This window comes from Lepidochelys kempii, chromosome 18 (assembly GCF_965140265.1).
Source record: "Lepidochelys kempii isolate rLepKem1 chromosome 18, rLepKem1.hap2, whole genome shotgun sequence".
In the NCBI taxonomy this organism is placed as follows: domain Eukaryota; kingdom Metazoa; phylum Chordata; order Testudines; family Cheloniidae; genus Lepidochelys; species Lepidochelys kempii.
The window spans coordinates 11,659,955-11,677,561 of NC_133273.1; the positions used below are offsets into that span (position 1 = coordinate 11,659,955).

Sequence of the window (17,607 nt, forward strand, 5' to 3'; positions counted from 1 at the left end):
ATGCCACCACATTATCCATTCCAGGATGGAAGGGGCTCAACAGCATTAAAGGATAGGAGATCTCCCAAACTATGGATATCCCTAGACACACAAGAATTCCCAATTATCTCAGAAGCACCTATGCAGAGGGCTAGACCCTTGTGCAATATGCCTAGGACCTATGTTCCCAATATGCCGGGGAGTCCCTAAGTCATCACATTGACCTTGAATCCCTGTCAATACCCACGTCACAACTCCTTTGGAGGGATTGAGAGGTTTGGACCAGGAAGCCAAAAGAATTTCCACCCAGGATTTCTCCGCTGGTTTGCTGGCAGAAAATGCTGTGTAGAGTTGGGAAGCCTGAGTTAGCCATTCTCCCAAAAATTTTCTGAGAGGTTTCTGCTATGCTTTGTGGAGGATAAGGGAGATAATGCTTCTGCTCAGGCTCAACTTGCTGACAAATTTTGGGCCTGATGAGAAGGTTTTCCATTCGTATCGGTAGCTAAAAGTGGAGTAGAGCATTTTGCCCTTAATTATATACTGGGGCAAGTAGTTAACAGATTTTGACCAATAACTGTATTGTTACTATCTCTGCATTTATTTTTTCATTATATTCTTGTATTATTCTATCTGTTATGAAGGCAATACTTAAACAATAGCTGAACCAAAATATTTAGGTAAATAGTTGAGGAATTCAGTCATGATTCTGAACATACAGAACCACTATGTATTAAATCAATGATTACTGTGTTTGACTGCACATTATATGCTGTAGCAAGGTCATGTTATCCAATGACATACAAATTTTGTTAAATATGTTTGCCAGGCTTTCCAATTCGGTTTGCTCCATCTCTCTGTGGATGATATTTCATGATGTCATTTGACAAAATACAGAGATAATGAAATATGTGCAATGTAGCTCAGCATGACTGAGCAACAGATCCTGCTGCAAGTTTTGCAAAGCTCAACCTTCTTTACCTTAAATTTGAGAAAAATTCTAAAAAGACCAGGGAACTGGAAAGCCCACATGCAACGTGTTGCTGTTTTAGTCAAACTTGAAGCTAAAAGCTTACCTGAAGTCTTTTAGTTCTTGTTTTGTACTGCTCTCTTCTCTCTTGTTTTCTATTGTGTCTGCATTAGCTGCCTGCTGTAAGCTCCGAGTGATAGGTCCTCCAACCCTCTCTCTAGATTTTACACTGAACCTATCTGCCTTTTTCTTGTTTGCCACGGCAGACTTACTTGGCAAAACAGCTTTATTCTTTTGTATTCTGACATGCAGTTTCCGGGATGTTTTGCTTGAGATTCCAGAATTATTCTTGGCCACCACTTTAGTTTTTTTTCCCTCAATGTGAGTCATTTTGGCCACTCTTACAGGGCTGGAGTTCCTTAACACTGAAGAGGGACTTGGCTTTTTGGATCTAATTGGAGGTATGAATTTTACATTTTGCTTTGATTTGAAGGATGCAGTAGGCAGCTGAATCTGCACAGGTCCTGAGGTTCGTGCTCTCGTCTTGCCCAAGTGAGCCTGCATACTCTGCATTTTGATCTCCGCATCTGCCGTCCGTCTGCGCTGGTTGTTGCCTTTATCGCCACTTGCAGATGATGAGAAGCTCCCACTTTTTTTGGATGCATTTTTTTTAGAGGAATGGGAGATGGGTTTTTTGGGACAGCTGTAAGATGCATGTTTGTTCAAACTTCCAATGTAAGTGAATTCTCTATTACAGTAGGGGCAGATGTGAGAGTCTGACTCCGATACACTGTTTTTCAAGTCTGCCTTCTGCTGTGCAGATTTATTTTTTTGCAAGATGGCTTTCTGGACAAGCTGATTTTTCTTCTTCAATGCACTTAGTTTTAGCTTATTAGAAGACATTTTGCTAATCTCAACATTGAAATTAAGTCTTTTAGGTTGTCCCATTCGTCTGAAGGTATTTTTTCCAGTGCCAGCTATAATGACCATGCCATTTTTAGGCTGCACAGTCTGCTTCAGTGGTACTGGATTTTTTTTGGGTGTGTATCTCTTTTTGTCACTGGCAGAGGCACATGCCAAGATGTGTTTGTGTAATTCAGGCATGTTATCAACGCTTTTCCCACATTTTGTACAACGAATGGCAGTAGTAAAGGTCTGTGGAATATTATGGGTAGTGAAATTTGTAGCAGTGGCTCCAATACCCATAGGATTTCGGTGGTGATACTGAAATGGAGGTGGTTTAAAGCTCGGATAGTGTTGATTGAGGCCCAAACGAACATCTGGATCTTTTGACTTTACTCCCGAAGCCATTATTTTTATGGTAGTATAAAGCTCTTCAGAGGAGTCATTTAGATCTTCCTCCTCTTCTTTTGAGGGTTCTAAGGAAACTTCTGGTAGGCTTTGCATATGTTCTACATTTGCCTTACTGGGATCTGTAAAATTCTGGGGTCTTAGAGTCCCACTTTCAAACTCATGATGTGTGCATTCTTTGTCTGGATGGAGATCTCGCTGATGTTGTTGCAAATTGCACAAAAAGGCAAATTCCTTTTTACAGACTGAGCATACAAAGATATTTCCTACTCCATGAAGCAAAAAGCGATGTTCTGACAAGTCAGTTTTCTCTCTAAATAGCTGTACGCAGAATTCACATTTGAAGGGCCATTCTTCAGCATGAACAGATAAATGCTTAGTTAGGTCTTTAATAGAAAGAAAAGGTGATTCACAGACATTGCACACAAAGCTTTTACTGAACGTTTCCTGAACTACATCTGCTTCACTTGAAGTCTCTGGATCGCCTCTTGGCTTCAGGTGCTCACTTTCCATTTCCTCTTGTTTAAAAGCTATTATGGGGAGAGTACTTTCCAGATTATCAGCAGGGGAAACAACTGAAGAAACTACTGAAAGAGGAGGAGGAGAAGGAGATGAGAAAGAGGAAGAGGAAGAGCAAGAGGAAGAAGAGGAGGACGAGGACGACGACGAGGAGAAAGAAGAGGAAGATGAGGACGATGATGAGGACGAGGAGGACGAGGAGGACGAGGAGGAGAGGTTTGGAGGACCAGGTGATGCAGTAGTAAAAAGTTCAACAGAAGGAACAGGGGATGGAGAAGGAGATACTGTAGGTGAAAGGACTGGAAGTGGGGACTGTGTAGCAGTGTTACAGAGTGGTGATGGGCACGGACTGGGAGTGACACTGGCAGAGGCATCTGGAAGTGGTAAAGGAATAGTAGGAAGGAGTGGAGGGGGTGGCATAGCAAGTGTTAATAGAGGAGGACAGGGTGGTGGGGAGGAAGGATTTGTTGGCGTTAGAAGAGGGGGCAACTGACATGAGGAGGATATAGCAGATGTTTGAGGCAAAGGGGAAGCAGAGGAACTATGAGAAGGGGACTCAACGGTAGGTGCTGACAGACCACGATCAACTTCAGTTTCTGGCTGGGGTACTGCTGATTTACATGGACTTGGGCTTCTATTCAAAGTCAAATCTGGTGTGCTTTCAGTAGCTACATCCGTTCCGTTATATTCATTCAGCAGAACTTTTTGTAACATGCATGTGGTTGGTTTCTTCTTTTTAATACCACTACATGCTGGCTGCACTGAATTATTTTCTTTGTATTCCTTAACTTCAGTGTCATTATATGGCTTCTTATTCACACTTAGATCCAACACTGATTCCCAAGGAACCTGAGTCTTGCTTTTGACATCAGACCTTTGTTTTACACCACTAGATAAATCCAGTGGCTGCTGGTTGCACACACTACCAAAAGTTGGAGTTGTTGTCCATTCCTTAGATATTTTATAGTCTTCAAAGCACAGAGGACTCATAGTCTGTCTTTCCTCCCTTCCACATAAGCTCCATGCAGGTGAGTTGCTGTGACTTTCTAATTTTGGCATCTTTGAACCTAGAACTGTATCATTCCACATGGTTTTTCCATCACCTTGTTTGCTGAAGTCTCGAAGCGCAGGACTGTGCTGTGGAGAACTGGGAGGAGAGCTGGTTCTCCTTTTAAACCTACTAGATACTGAAGGCAAAATGGGTGAAGATGTAGCAGAAGGACCTAATTTAGGGATTTCAGTTGCTGCTGCTGTTGGAGTTATCTTATTACTATCTTGTGTCTGAAGAAGTTGTTTTAACTTGGACGACAAATAAACACTTTTTTCTTTATGAAAAGGTAAGCTCTCAGCTGTTGAAATGCTAAGAGGAAGACTTAACGAACATGAAGGAGTTATAGGTTCTGGATCTATTTCAGTTTTTATTTTAGGTAAAAGAGGAGGGCTGGCAGTCCTCCTCTTTTTGGATTCATTGCTTCCACCGCTAGAAGGCTCCTTAGGAAGATCAGTGATGTGTGTTTGTGTAGACTTTAAATTTTGAGAAATTTCCACTGTGACTGGACTAAGTAAACAATTTATTCCATACAGATCTGCAGGATTGGATTCCATCTCAATCACATCACAATTGCTAGTGCTACTGTTGGACTGAATTTTACCATCAATATAGTAATTTAAATTTTCTGAGATATTGCTAGAAATATCCATAATATATATGTCATCTGCTTCACCATCCTCTTCTAATTCTGTACTTGCTATATACACGCTCTGGGCTGGTTGGGCCTGCTCAATTTGAAGTTGTGGTTCCTCAAGAATGAATCCTTTTCTCCTGACACCTTTGGGAATAAGATGACGCTCATGAACCCTACGCTGGTGCCTACGCATGTTAGTATGAGTTCCAAAAACTTTTTTACAATATTTGCAAGGATGCAATTCTTTGGGTTCCTTGTTCTCCTCAACAAAGGTAGAATTTGACATTTCTCGGGAGACCTTCTCAGAATCCAAGACTGTGAAGTCTTGTACAAGATTGGAAACGTTGACTTCATCTTTAAGACCATCATCTGCAAATGTCCGTCCATCAGCAACATCAGACTGCGGGGCCGAAGTTAGTGTTAAGAATGGTTTCCTTTTTGGCCCTGCTTCATGACGCCGTTCATGCCTTCGCCGGTTAATTTGAGTGCCAAAGGCTTTCCCACAGTATCGGCATTTGAAAGCATGATTGACACTAGATATATGAATATGCATGTGGCGTTCAAGTCCTTGCTTTGTTGTAAACTTCCTCTCACAATGCTGACAGGGAAACATAAATGTTTCCTGGAGGTCACCATTAGATACACCTTTTGCTTTAGGAATTTTTACAACAGGTGTTTTCTTCGGGGAGTTCTCTGGAGATTCTTCCGATATGCTGTTTTGTTCCTCCATAGAGTCTAGCTTTTCTTCACACACTGCTGTAGGCTCTTTTCCAGAACTTTCTTCAGGTAAATTAGCATCTTCCTCCTCCTCCTCCTCCTCCTCCTCATCTTCCTCCTCCTCCTCCTCCTCCTCCTCTTCCTCCTCCTCCTCATCTTCCAAATCATCTGATCCACAAGTTATTGCTCCTGGTTTGTCTTCAGGCATTGTTCGTGGCTCACTGGTAGGACTTGGGATCATTAGTTTTGGAAGAACATCTTGATTTACCATCTCCTGAATCACAGCTGTTTGTTCCAGTGACAGCACAGCAGAAACAGATGGCTTTTCATCTTCCTCTTTATAGTCTAATAAGAAAGAAAAGGAGGAAGAGAAAGAAAAGCATTAGTGAATTTAGCAAATTTTCCACAATATTATAATCCCTTTCATTTCCCGTGTCCCCCTGCCAATATGTTCAATATTTATGAGTACTAGTATGCTACTGTTTCCTATTGTTAAGATGCAGTGCTTAGAACAAAAAACTGTATTCATATTTTCCTGTTTGCACTTTTTTGACCAACACGTAGGGGACTGAATTCAATACACTGAGAAACTGAGAATTACTGCTAACATTGTGGCCAGCTAAGCCTTTTCCAAGAAAGAGAGCAGGGTGTTGGTACATTTCACTGTGTATTTCTGGATATTAAAACAAAAATCATCAGATGAAATTAATTGAATTTTGTAGCCATTTTTAAACTCAGAGAAACAAGACCTTAAATTTGAACTCTGCCTGGACACACATCTAAGAAGTCAGCCAAATAAGTTTTAGAATTTGGCTGAAAACTAAAATTACTTTAAATTTTGTTTATAATACACCAATCTGGGTTTGTTTGGTGTTTTTAAACACATTGTAAAACACATTATTCGATCCAATTTGTTATTTTCCATTCCCTAAATTCTGTTTCATGAGTAGCTGTAGAATCCCCACAGGCACAGCCCACCCTCTTCTGAATCAGATACACTATGAGCATCATTTGCTGCAGTAAACTGGCTCTGAAGGCACCTTTGTATGCCAGTTTCATCTACCTGCCTTCAGACATCATCAATACCTCCTGATGAAGGGAATGCAGCTATCCTGCTGATAACAAGTGCACAAGCAGAGTACGTCAGCAGAGCAGCTATGCAGTTAAGGCAAAAATTTCTCCCCTGCCTCCTTTATATGTCTAGCTTGGGAATGCTGGGGTATGCGGGGGGGAGGGGAGGTGTCAGATTCCCAGGATTACTAGTTTTTAGTGGGTTGGTCAGAGGGTAGTTGGAGGAAAAGATCTTGAATGAAGCCGGTAGTTACATGCTGCCCTTACCTCCTTCAATTATATCTCCCACTGGTCCAACAACAAAGCCAGGGAAGACAGACTTTACATTCCTGATATTTCTAAACCAAAAAAACAATCAGGAAAAAAAAATCTTAAAGATCTTTCAGGCCTTTAAAATATACATCACAATGTGAAAACGGGCAGAAACCAATTTTCAAAAATATGCTCTGCAGGTCACCTTTAAGACAGACTGCATCAATTGTTGTGTGAGAATTTTTAGAGGTGGTATTTTATTCTGTTTGCATTATACTGCACTTTGTTTTATTCTGTTGTATAGCAATCCAAATGGCTGGGCAAAAGGCTAGGGCAGCCACTGGCTATATAATAAAATTATTATACCATGATTCCCAAAGTCATTTGGTACTACATCTTGATCCTATTTCTAAGTTTCAGAAGACGTAAATTTAAAATAAGGACTTCTTTATTATGTTCCATCTGAAGGTTCGGGATTTTGTGTTTAAATTCTGTACTAAGCTAACTCTTCTGCACTGTATAAAGTGTGAACAAATAACATACTTCTCTGAACGTACAACTAGTAACTTCAAGTTATTTAACACTACAAGATAGCTGGGCACACAGTATAAACATTTTTATAGTGCTGCTGGTTTTAGTATATAATGCTATATATATCCTCCTTTAATTCAATACGATACCTAAAGAAATTCATATGAGAACTGAAAAATCTTACCTTTTTTAAACTCCCTCATATCTGTGGAAGTAAAATCCAAATCAGTCTTTCTCTGCTTTGTATCTATTGCCTTCCTTCCTTTGTTTTTACACTCCTTTTTCTTCCCTGAAAAATAATACAAAAAATTTGTCTACTGCTGCTCAACAATTTTTTTAAAAAAATTGAGTGACAAAATTCAAAACCCAGCTTTAGAAAAACTGCACATTTTTGAATAATTACTACATTTTCCTGAGGAACATAAATGGCACATCCTCAATTAAAAAAAAAAAAAAAAAAAGATAGCAACATTCAAAGATTATATTAAGTGTATGCAAAAAGATTGCTAAAGGGCAAAGCACAGAACAAAGGAAAAAAAGGTGACTTGCAAGAAATTAACAGTTTAGCCAATTTAATTTTGATACCTGTTTCGTCACTATAACTGATAAAGCAAAATAAGCCTACAAACGCCTAGAGGAAAAATAAATGATCAGTACAAGGTAAGATGAGTTTGTCAGAAACAAAAACATGCTGAACTAGTTTTCTTTCACTGATGGCACAAAGAGGATCAAGAAAATGCAGTGTAACTCAACTAACTCAGACACAGTTATCTGACATCTTCATAGGTATACTAGACAAACAAGACTTCTATAAGGATGATGTTACACATTAATAGTATCTTAGACAATTTTATGAGACAAGGTGGGAGAGGTAATATCTTTTATTGGACCAACTTCTGTTGGTGAGAGACAAACTTTCGAGCTCACACAGAGCTCTTCTTCAGGTGTCTCTCTCACCAACAGAAGTTGGTCCAATAAAAGGTATGACCTCACCCACCTTGTCTCTCTAATATCATGAGATCAACATGGCTACAACGCCACTGCACTCTTTAATGCTTTGTGTCAATTTGAGAAGTGCTGTCAACTGGTATTCCACATGGGTTCCATATACTTCTGTGTAGGTTTTCAAAATAATTCTACATCACTTTTCAGCCATGACTTGGAAGAGCGGGATACAAAAGGCAGAGGAATCATAAATATTCCAAAAGAAAATATTAAAACACAGTATGATTTTTACAAACTGGAGAAAGATGAAATCAATTAAATTCAATAAAGGTAACTATAAAGTGGTTTACATAAAAAGAGTAATCAAATATAAAATTGGGTAACAGTTGTTAGTGAGCAGAATTACAGAAAGATAGGGATGATGAACATAATATACGTGAATAATGCAATGCTGACACAAAACCAGAAAATACTAAAGGAACACTACAAGAAAGCAAGTCAGGTAGCTGGTCTGCTCTACCAGACTTTGGTTAGGCCTTACTTGGGAATGCTACATGTAACCTTTGGGCAGCACATTCTGATACACTCGACAAAGTTAAGAGAATAGGAAAAAAAGGAATAGTTTAGACAATAAGACCTATCATGAAAGCTTAAGAACCAGACATGCTTACTACAGATGAGAGGACAGACAATTCTCTCCCCGAGAAATAGCTAATGTGAGACAGAAAAGAATACGGAGAAATTCTCCATCCAAGAAGCTGTAGCAAGAAAAAAAAACATAGGTCAAATATAACTTTGTAACTATAGCCAATATGTTGCTCTCCATTTGTGTCTGTACTATCTGCAAAGGGAGGCCTTCTCAGGGAAAAAAAGGCCCAAATATGGAATTATCAGAAGACTTAGCCAATGATTTGAAAGATGCACAGAAACTTCATTTACAAATTGGCTTTGAGGGTATACTCTCCAGAGTTCTCCTCCTGCTCCTATATATGGTGTCTCTTCATCCAAATCTATGATATTCAAAGGGTAAGGGATAGGCTCTCACAGGTGTATGAAGGGTGGAAAAGTGTTTATTTACATCTTCATTCTGGGTAAACTTTCCATCCTTGAAAAATCTCACACTTCTGATACATTGATGAATGCTACATATTTCCCTTGCAGCTAATGGCTTGTCTACATACGGAGTTATTCAGTTATTCAAAAGTGGATTAAGTGAAACAGGAAAAAGGAACTCTTATTCCAAAATAAGATGGTCAACATATGGAATTATTCAGGACTAGCTACGGTACTTTAAATGCACACCCTACCTTAATCTGAATTAACTTTCAACGGTAAACAAGCCCTAAAAACAGCCATCTCTTCTGAAAATGAACACCTCTGCCTACCCAGCTGCTAGAATGGTACCGCTACAAGAGAAGTAATACATCCTCTGCCAGGCTATAACAGGGTTTAAACGAGAACTGGATAAACTCATGGAGGTTAAGTCCATTAATGGCCATTAGCCAGGATGGGTAGGGAATGGTGTCCCTAGCCCAGAGGTGAAAGTAAGCTGGTACGCACCGGTACGGGGTACTGGCAAGAGCCAGTGCGCCACACCGGGGTGGATCGGCTTCCCCAGGCGCAATTTAAAGGGCCTGCAGCTCCCAGCAGCAGCTGGAGCCCCCGACCCTTTAAATTGCTGCCAGAGCCCCACTGCTGGAGCCCTGAGGTAGCGGCTGCGGGCTGAGGCGGCGATTTAAAGGGCCCGGAGCGGTAGCGGCGGCAGAGCCCTGAGCCCTTTAAATCGTCCCCAGAGCCCCACCGCAGCTTCCCCAGGGCTCCAGGGATGATTTAAAGGGCCAGGGCTCCGGCTGCCGCTACCGCCCAGGGCCCTTTAAACCGCTGCCAGAGCCCCCGGCTGCCGCTGTTACCCCAGGGAGGGGGAAGGAGGAACTACGCTGCTGGTACAGGGTGGGCCGAGGCTGGCTCTGACCTCCTTCAGCCCCATCCCTTCCGCCCGAAGCCCTGCCCCTCCTGGGGGCCAGAACCAGCCCCAGCCCAGCCCCATACCGGTAAGTCCCTAGACTTACTTTCACCCCTGCCCTAGCCTCTGTTTGTCAGAGGGTGGAGATACATGGCAGGAGAGAGATCACTTATGTTCTTAGGCCTCTCAGACATAAAACTTTCTAATACACGACCTTCTGGCCAGAGATGAGAAATGTATTCTGGAATCCATGTCTCTCACTTAGAAGCACACTCTCCTACCTAAGAAGCCATTGGACTTGCCTCATATGAACCATTTTGAACTTAAATCTGAGATTATTCCTTTACTCTTAGAAGTATTTTGCACGTCTTTTGCTGAAAGTTTTTCCTCTCTATTCCTACTGAAACTTTCTAACCTTCTGACAGAAATGTTTAAAGATCAAAGAAAGATCAGCTTCACACTAGAGAAAATAATTACTAGTTTTTATTTGGACACCATTGATGTATGAACTAATTTTGTATTTTCTCCCTCTTTTTTGATGAACTTAGATTTAATTAGTTGTCCAGCTTTCTCAGGGTGTTTCATTCCATTTTTGGTTATTTTCTTATTTTTTACCTTAACAGATTTTTATCAGATCAAGAGATCACTATACATTACAATTTTTTATTTTTATTTTTTGCCATCTCTGGATCACACATTACTATTTGCAATGCTTTCTCTCAACTGAGCAGCTTTGTGCCTCATCTTATCCCCAAATACTTTAATGTTTTGTCTCTAAGAACTTCCCTGACTATCATACCTACCTGGAATTGTGTGATAGGGCATCATTATCAAGTGCTGGGAAAATGCAGCTGGAGACTAATCAGAAGTTTCAGCATGCTTTCTGATGCTCCGACTGACCATAATGAGTTTCTCTGTGCATCTTTACCTGCCAAGCTCCGCAATTCAATATTATATGCCATTAGTCAGAACCTCTGATAACCTTTGAAAGAAAAGGATCCACAGCCATGGTCTTCAATGCAATTCCCTATCTGGGCACAAAGGGCTTCAGAGCTGTGTGATGAAGTGGGACTGTTCTTAATGTTGTCTCTGAATATTGTGGGGGTGCCTCAGTTTCCCCTATGCAGGTCTTAAGTATCTAGGTGGTGGGATAAGGGTGTATGATCGTTGCAGAACCCTAGAGGGCAGGTGTGTGCAGGGTTCTGGACACAGAGAATGGCAACTGATGGCCTGGCCCTTGCCCCCTGCAAAGTGAGAGCTAAAGGGTTGAAGACAAAGAGATGAGGTGACCTCCTGGCCGGGGAAAGGGACAAAGCCCAGAGGAGGAGGGGCTGGAGGGTATGTCAGTTTGGGGCTGGCTGGGGACGAGGAGTGAAGTGCAGACGTGGTTGTCTGGCTCACTGCCCCCCAAAATGGACCCGGCTTGGGGTCCTGTTCTCTGTATCTACCTACAAGCTCTGGTTTAGACCGTGTTCCTGTCATCTAATAAACCTCTGTTTCACTGGCTGGGAGTCACGGCTGACTGTGGAATTGGGGTGCATGATCCTCTGGCTTTCCCAGGACCCCACCTGGGCAGACTCCCTGTGGGAAGCGCATGGAGGGGCAGAGGATGCTGAATGCTCTGAGGTCAGACCCAGGAAGGTGGAAGCTGTGTGAGCTGTTTGCCCTGCAGACAGTCTGCTCACAGAAAGGAGACTTCACCAAAGTACTGCTTGGCTTCGTAGGGAGCAGTTCCAGACCATCGCTCGGGGACTCCGTGACAAGCTGTACACATCCAAATATCAGTGCTAACACACCTGTCATCCCTGCTGAAGCTCACAGCAAGTGTAATTGATGCAACTGCACCTCTGGGACCAAAAGTAAAAAATATAAAAAAGGCTCAAACGTTCACTTCAATAGAGTCTAGAAACCATTGTACACACCAAGTGCCATTATGTATCCTTTGGACACTGCCTCTAATGAGCTTTGAAACAAGGTATGGGTTGAAACCCAACAACAGAATTTTGAGAGCACAAGCAAAATTCCACAGCTCCTTCTCTCACCTTCTGGTGAAGCGGGAGTTGGGGTGAAGAGGAAAATTGGGTCTCCTGGTCCATATGCCAAGACCTCTAGTGTTCTGAAGTAGTCTGACCCACAGTCTCCCCTTCCATACACAGAGGGAAGCATTCCACTCGAACAAAGGAACGTGTTCAGAACCTGAAATCTCTAGGAGCCTCACCTTTGCATCAAATACGGTGGTGGCTGAGGACTATATTTTGCGGGTCCTACATGCTGTGGCAGCTGGAGCTACAGTAGATTAAAACTATTTCTCCAACAGAGTGGAACAGGTCACTGGGCACTTTTAAACCTATGGTGCCACCTCTAATGTGACTGCTATATGACCTTTGAAATGGAAACACAACTAACTCTTCACTTCTGATAAGCTGAGACATGCATTGTGATAATTAAGAGGCTTGTTAAATGATGTAGAAAACAATCACAAGGGCTTTGCTTTTGTATTTTTTTTAAATGATAAAGAGAATGCAAACTTTCCCAAGTTTCATCCATTTGTACAATACACTACCAAAAATATCATCCCCACTATGACCTGAAAAACAAAAGAAGAACAGTCTTCATAACTGAAGTTATTTAACCTACAGCTAAAATTAATGGGTCATCTAGTTGCTTATGGGCTACTAAAAATTCCTCTCTCAATATCAAGATGAAAAGAAGGTAATTTCCAAGCCCCCTCTAGACAGCCTCCTGCTTTTTAAAAAAAAACAACCCTAGTTGATATACTTGGAACATTTTTAAGTTCATGGCCTTTAAACAAATAATTTGAAGAGAAGATTCATCTGGAACCTACTTGCCTTTATTCAGAATAGCCAACAAGCTGACTTGCATGTATATATAATTTTAGATTAGTCAGATCAATTTGCAAGGAGTAATGGAAGTATCTGTTGCTTTTCAACAGGTTGGGGTTTTTTGTTTTTGTTTTTAAACACATACAGCAGTTAGCCACATCTTGCCTTTTTTCAGATTCTGGTCTGCTTATAAAAAAAAGTGTTCAAGACAGACAACTCTCAAAGACCTGCATGTTTTATCCAACACATTTCCAAGCAAAAGCAATAACCACGACACTGATAAGAACTGATACCAATGATCAACTAATGAATTGTTGCCCCTTCATTTTCTTTTACTTTAAGACTTCAAGACCAGCAGAAGACCACAGAGGAAAAAATACAGTACTGAACCTGGTGGAAGCCTGAGTATAAGTACACAGGTGCACTTACCATCAGGTTCCTGAAGGGTCCTACATGGCTGCTACTGCCAGCTGAATCCTCCACTTGGTCTAAACAAGAAAGATACAGGAATGAAACACAGGGAAAGTGAAATGGAAACAATGACTAAAGAATAAATGAAAGGTAGAACCAAATATATATGTATATGCATAAAAAGAATTGCAGAAGAAGACTGCAAAAGAAAACTGAATGAAAGAAACAGAGGGAGAACAGCTATACTGCCTACAATGACAAAGGTCAAAAGGGGAATGGCCACAATTTGCACATTTTGACTTTCAGTGCAACATTCTGCTGATACCAATTGTGTTTCCCTTCTCTCTCCTGCCACTCATGCAGCATTCTGTAGGCAATAGGGTGGGTGTGCCGACTGCTTGCCCACCATTGCACTATCTAACCACATGGGTACAAGAAATCCTACATTACTGACTTTGGGCCAGATCCTCAGCTGACGTAAATCAATGTAGATCCATTGATTTACATTAACTGAGGAGCTGTCCCTAGAAGCCTGCAAATCAATCTGTTGGATGAACTTCAACTGTGTTTAGCAAAAAGTAGCACCCTCTCTATTTATCCCTAATGTAAAGGGCTGGCAACATTTTATAGCTCAGACCAGGACAACAGCCTCAAAACAATCTATAGTACTTATGCTGATGTGGACTTTGCTAATAACCAAAAGCTGCAGTAAATTAAATCCTCTGCTGATGGTGATTTTTGGAGAGATGGAAGACGACACGTATATGCCAGGAGGGGGGATATCCATCTCCATCTTTTCCTAAAATTGGAGCTGCAGAAGATCAACAAGCATTACCAGATTTGCCAAGGTGCTGCTGTCTCAAAGGGATACCCGACTAAAATAATAAGGCTTCAATGGGATGCAGAGTGTGCCATAACTCAATATGTGGATCTCATAGTTAATTCTTCTCTCTCAGACAGTGCTCTGATCATATATAAGTACAGAACACATTTCTCTACACCAAGAACCATGGATAATGTTTAACAAAAATCACTGGTCACCGAAGGTCAAAAATTCCCTCGAACTCTAAAATCAACGTATCAAATTGCAACTGGCTGTGCATAGATACATACCTCTAGAAAAATACTCTACACAGATGCTGCTGCTGAAGCACACAACAGAGAATGGCTGCCGAAAAATCCTGGCTCCCCCGAAAAACAAGGGAGGAGCTACTTCATCTTAAAAGGAACCTCCAAGAGCAATAATGACTATGGCCAAAGGGCAAGAATTCACATTTCAGTCCACATCCACTCTGGACTACACCATAACCACTACACTCAGTTCTCAATGTAAGGTATTTTTTCTCTGAGTAACAGCAGAATGGGCAGAAGAGGACTGCCTATGTCCAGAATACAGACGCACATTAACAATAATTTTGCAGTTATGTTTGCCTGCCTGGTTTTGGAGGAAACGCTGAATTACATCAATCTCCAGGCACCTGCAGCCATCTCACTTGTTGTATATTCTAGATATAAATGCAGTTTACACATATGGAAAGACCAAGTCCAAAATAGAAGAGACATTGTTCCAAAAATGTTAAGTCCATGTTAGAGAAATACAAGAACAATTTAAAGTTCTGCATGACTTAAAATACTCTATTTGTAAATGTTATGTTTCAAACTTGGTGTAACTAGGTAAGACAGGGACAGCCAGCTCTTTTTTCACCCCGATTTACTTCCTTCTGAATTTGTCATCCTTCCACATGCACATGAGAAGCAGCACAAAATACAGGTGAGAACATGCTACAGTGCTAACTTACGCATTTTTAAATTTTTGTGTGAACTGTAAGAAAAAGAGTTGCAAAGCACAACTCTGTCTAGAATAGAGCCCAATGTGTTTAATAACTCAGGTTGACTGAATGGGTCAAAAATTAAAATGATGACATGCAGAAACATGCTAGCAGCAATGTGGCTCCTGCACAGTTCTGCTCTGAATGTGGAAGGGCCTAAATAGCAGCAATGCTGTGGGATGGGAACAGATTTAGTGACAAGAAAAAAAGCTAGAGAAAACAAAACAGATGACAAATGCCAGTTAGTAAAGATGTGAACACTTTAATACTGTTCCCATCAACATACATTTTCTTTCTGTTAACACTTTAAGAGTCTTGGCATTTGCTTTTTGAAATATCTTTATCATTACTCATATCTCACCCCATAAAGAAATCCTGTTTTCAAAGCCTTTGATTAGGATCTATCACACCACCTGCTGAGATAGTAAAGCAAATCATAAACACTTTCTGACTGATAAGTCAGTACAAAGCCTGTATGTTAAAAGGGCTGCTTAAAGTCAGTAACACTGGAAAACTGCCGGAAATTTTTCACACTTTATGGAAATTTTGTATAAGCTTTATTCCACATGCTGAAAGTGGATTTTTGTATAACCACGGGGACGACTGAAATCTGCTGAACCCTCTCCCTGCTCCCACCCTAAGCCACAAGATTCTGCAGATTAATACATGTAAAGCTTAGCAATAAGTGACCATAAAATGCAGCTGTACTTTTCTTTTTTTTAAAAGGCTATATGTGAAGCATTGCCGATCTACACATCCACCAACGTTGCTGCACTGGAAAATATTTTTTGATAATTTACACTACAATTCACATAAATGTAGCATCCAAGATCAAATATGGAATGTTGCACCCACTTCCCAGTTCTGTAAAACAAACAGGTATTGAAAAGTTGTCCAGAGATTCCAGTAGTTTGATGTAGGCCAGGTGACCCCACTCCACCATTTTGCCGGGCAACAATTAGAGATCAGGTGCCAATGGACCCGGCTTAAAATGAGATGCTACCTGGCAAATGCGGCGCAAACACTGGACAAAAGAAGAAAGTAAACGAAAATGACAAGGGATAATGGGTAGGGGGAAAAAATAATGCTCCTAGACTACGCAAGCAAGAAAAAAAAAAATCAAAAGAAAAACCCTTAGAAATTCTGCCTCATCACAAAAACTTTTAAATACCATTTTAATATTAGGACATTAACTTTGAATATTTCTGACTTAACTGTACAGACATTACAACAACATACCAAAGAAACTTTTACCCACGTCCAGCTAAGTTAACGTATGGAGATTTATTTAATTAGGGCAAGTTTCTTGAGAAGATGAACCATTCTGAAGTATATTTTTGGAAGTTCGTGTATAAACTACAGACAAATTCTTCTACTCAGTTGGGTGTGTCTTATGAACTCAAAAGCTTCAACACTTGAAACTCAAGAGAAATACAGAAACTTGTTAAGAAATATACTGCAGCGAATATTGCTGCACTGTTAGGGGAAAGGACTACATAACCCAATAGGATTCAGCAGCCGACAGCCTCTCAGACTTTTAGGGCCTATTTTCAATCAGCCTATAATGGCCTCCAATTTTGTACCCACCAAAAGACAGATATAAGCATGTGGCACACAACAGCTGAAAACTGGCAAACAAAAAATAAAAAATTCCCCAAAACTCTGGCATGACTGGTGTTTATTAAAATGACTACATTTATAAAACTGGAGACAAACCATTACTATGGAATTACACTAAAAATGCTAGTCCTGTTCCACAAACACGCAACTAGATAAATTACTACGAATGCCCATCACATATACTACAAATGCCCAAACACTACTGAGAGTAGGAGGTCTACAACAGAAACTTTTGCAAAGTATATACTGGCCAAAGCCCTAGCGTACATGCAGTTATACCAGCATAAAAATGCTTTTGGCCAGTAATAGCTTACTTGGCTCAGTCAACTGGTGTACGTTCTACCAACAAAAGCAGAGTTTTGCTGGTATAAGCTGCACCTACACTAGGTATAGCTATAACAACAAATCTTTCCTAGCACCAACAGCCTAAGTCCGCTGCTAAGGATTGTGTGTCCACCTCCATTACCACTTCCTAACTTAAGGAGGCATGTTGTTGCTTCTGTATCCTGTTCCCTTCATAGGATCATGCCAATGTGAGAGAATCATTCAAGGTAAAAGTCTCAGATTTGTGTAGCTCACTCTTTGAAGTCCAAATAACTTCTAAAAGGGCTGGACAAAATGCAGCCTTCTACCCTAGTGTCCCCCTAGTGGTCTCAAAGCTGTAGATTAAGCTAATGCTGTATGAAATTTACTTTTTTTGCGCACACTGGAAGTGAAGTCGCTGCAAAGTCAGTGAGTTGGAGACAGGTGTAAGGATTCTAGACACTATCATTGTTCATGTTCATATTCTAGCACTAAAAGGGCAAAATTCAGAGCTAGTCTACTCAGATGCAATGTCATTATTGTCAAAGGAGTCGCACCCGATTAAACCAGGTATCAATTTAGTCTGCAGTGCTGTATGGAAGAAGCATTATTTATGAGACTTGTTTTATAAAGATAATGTCAAAGTAAATATAAAGGCAAA

At 40.8% G+C, this 17,607-nt stretch overlaps 1 protein-coding gene across 6 annotated transcripts in view; it reads right to left on the minus strand.

Annotated features, from left to right (window-relative positions):
- PRDM2 (PR/SET domain 2) overlaps window positions 1-17,607 on the minus strand; it is a 119,505-nt gene that overhangs the window by 26,913 nt on the left and 74,985 nt on the right. For all 6 annotated transcript variants that reach the window (XM_073317134.1, XM_073317137.1, XM_073317135.1 and 3 more), the window contains 2 exons: window positions 7,217-7,321; window positions 1,053-5,523 (listed from right to left, as the gene is read on the minus strand). In XM_073317134.1, coding sequence (XP_073173235.1) covers window positions 1,053-5,523; window positions 7,217-7,321 — 4,576 coding nt within the window. The remainder of the gene's footprint in view (window positions 1-1,052; window positions 5,524-7,216; window positions 7,322-17,607) is intronic.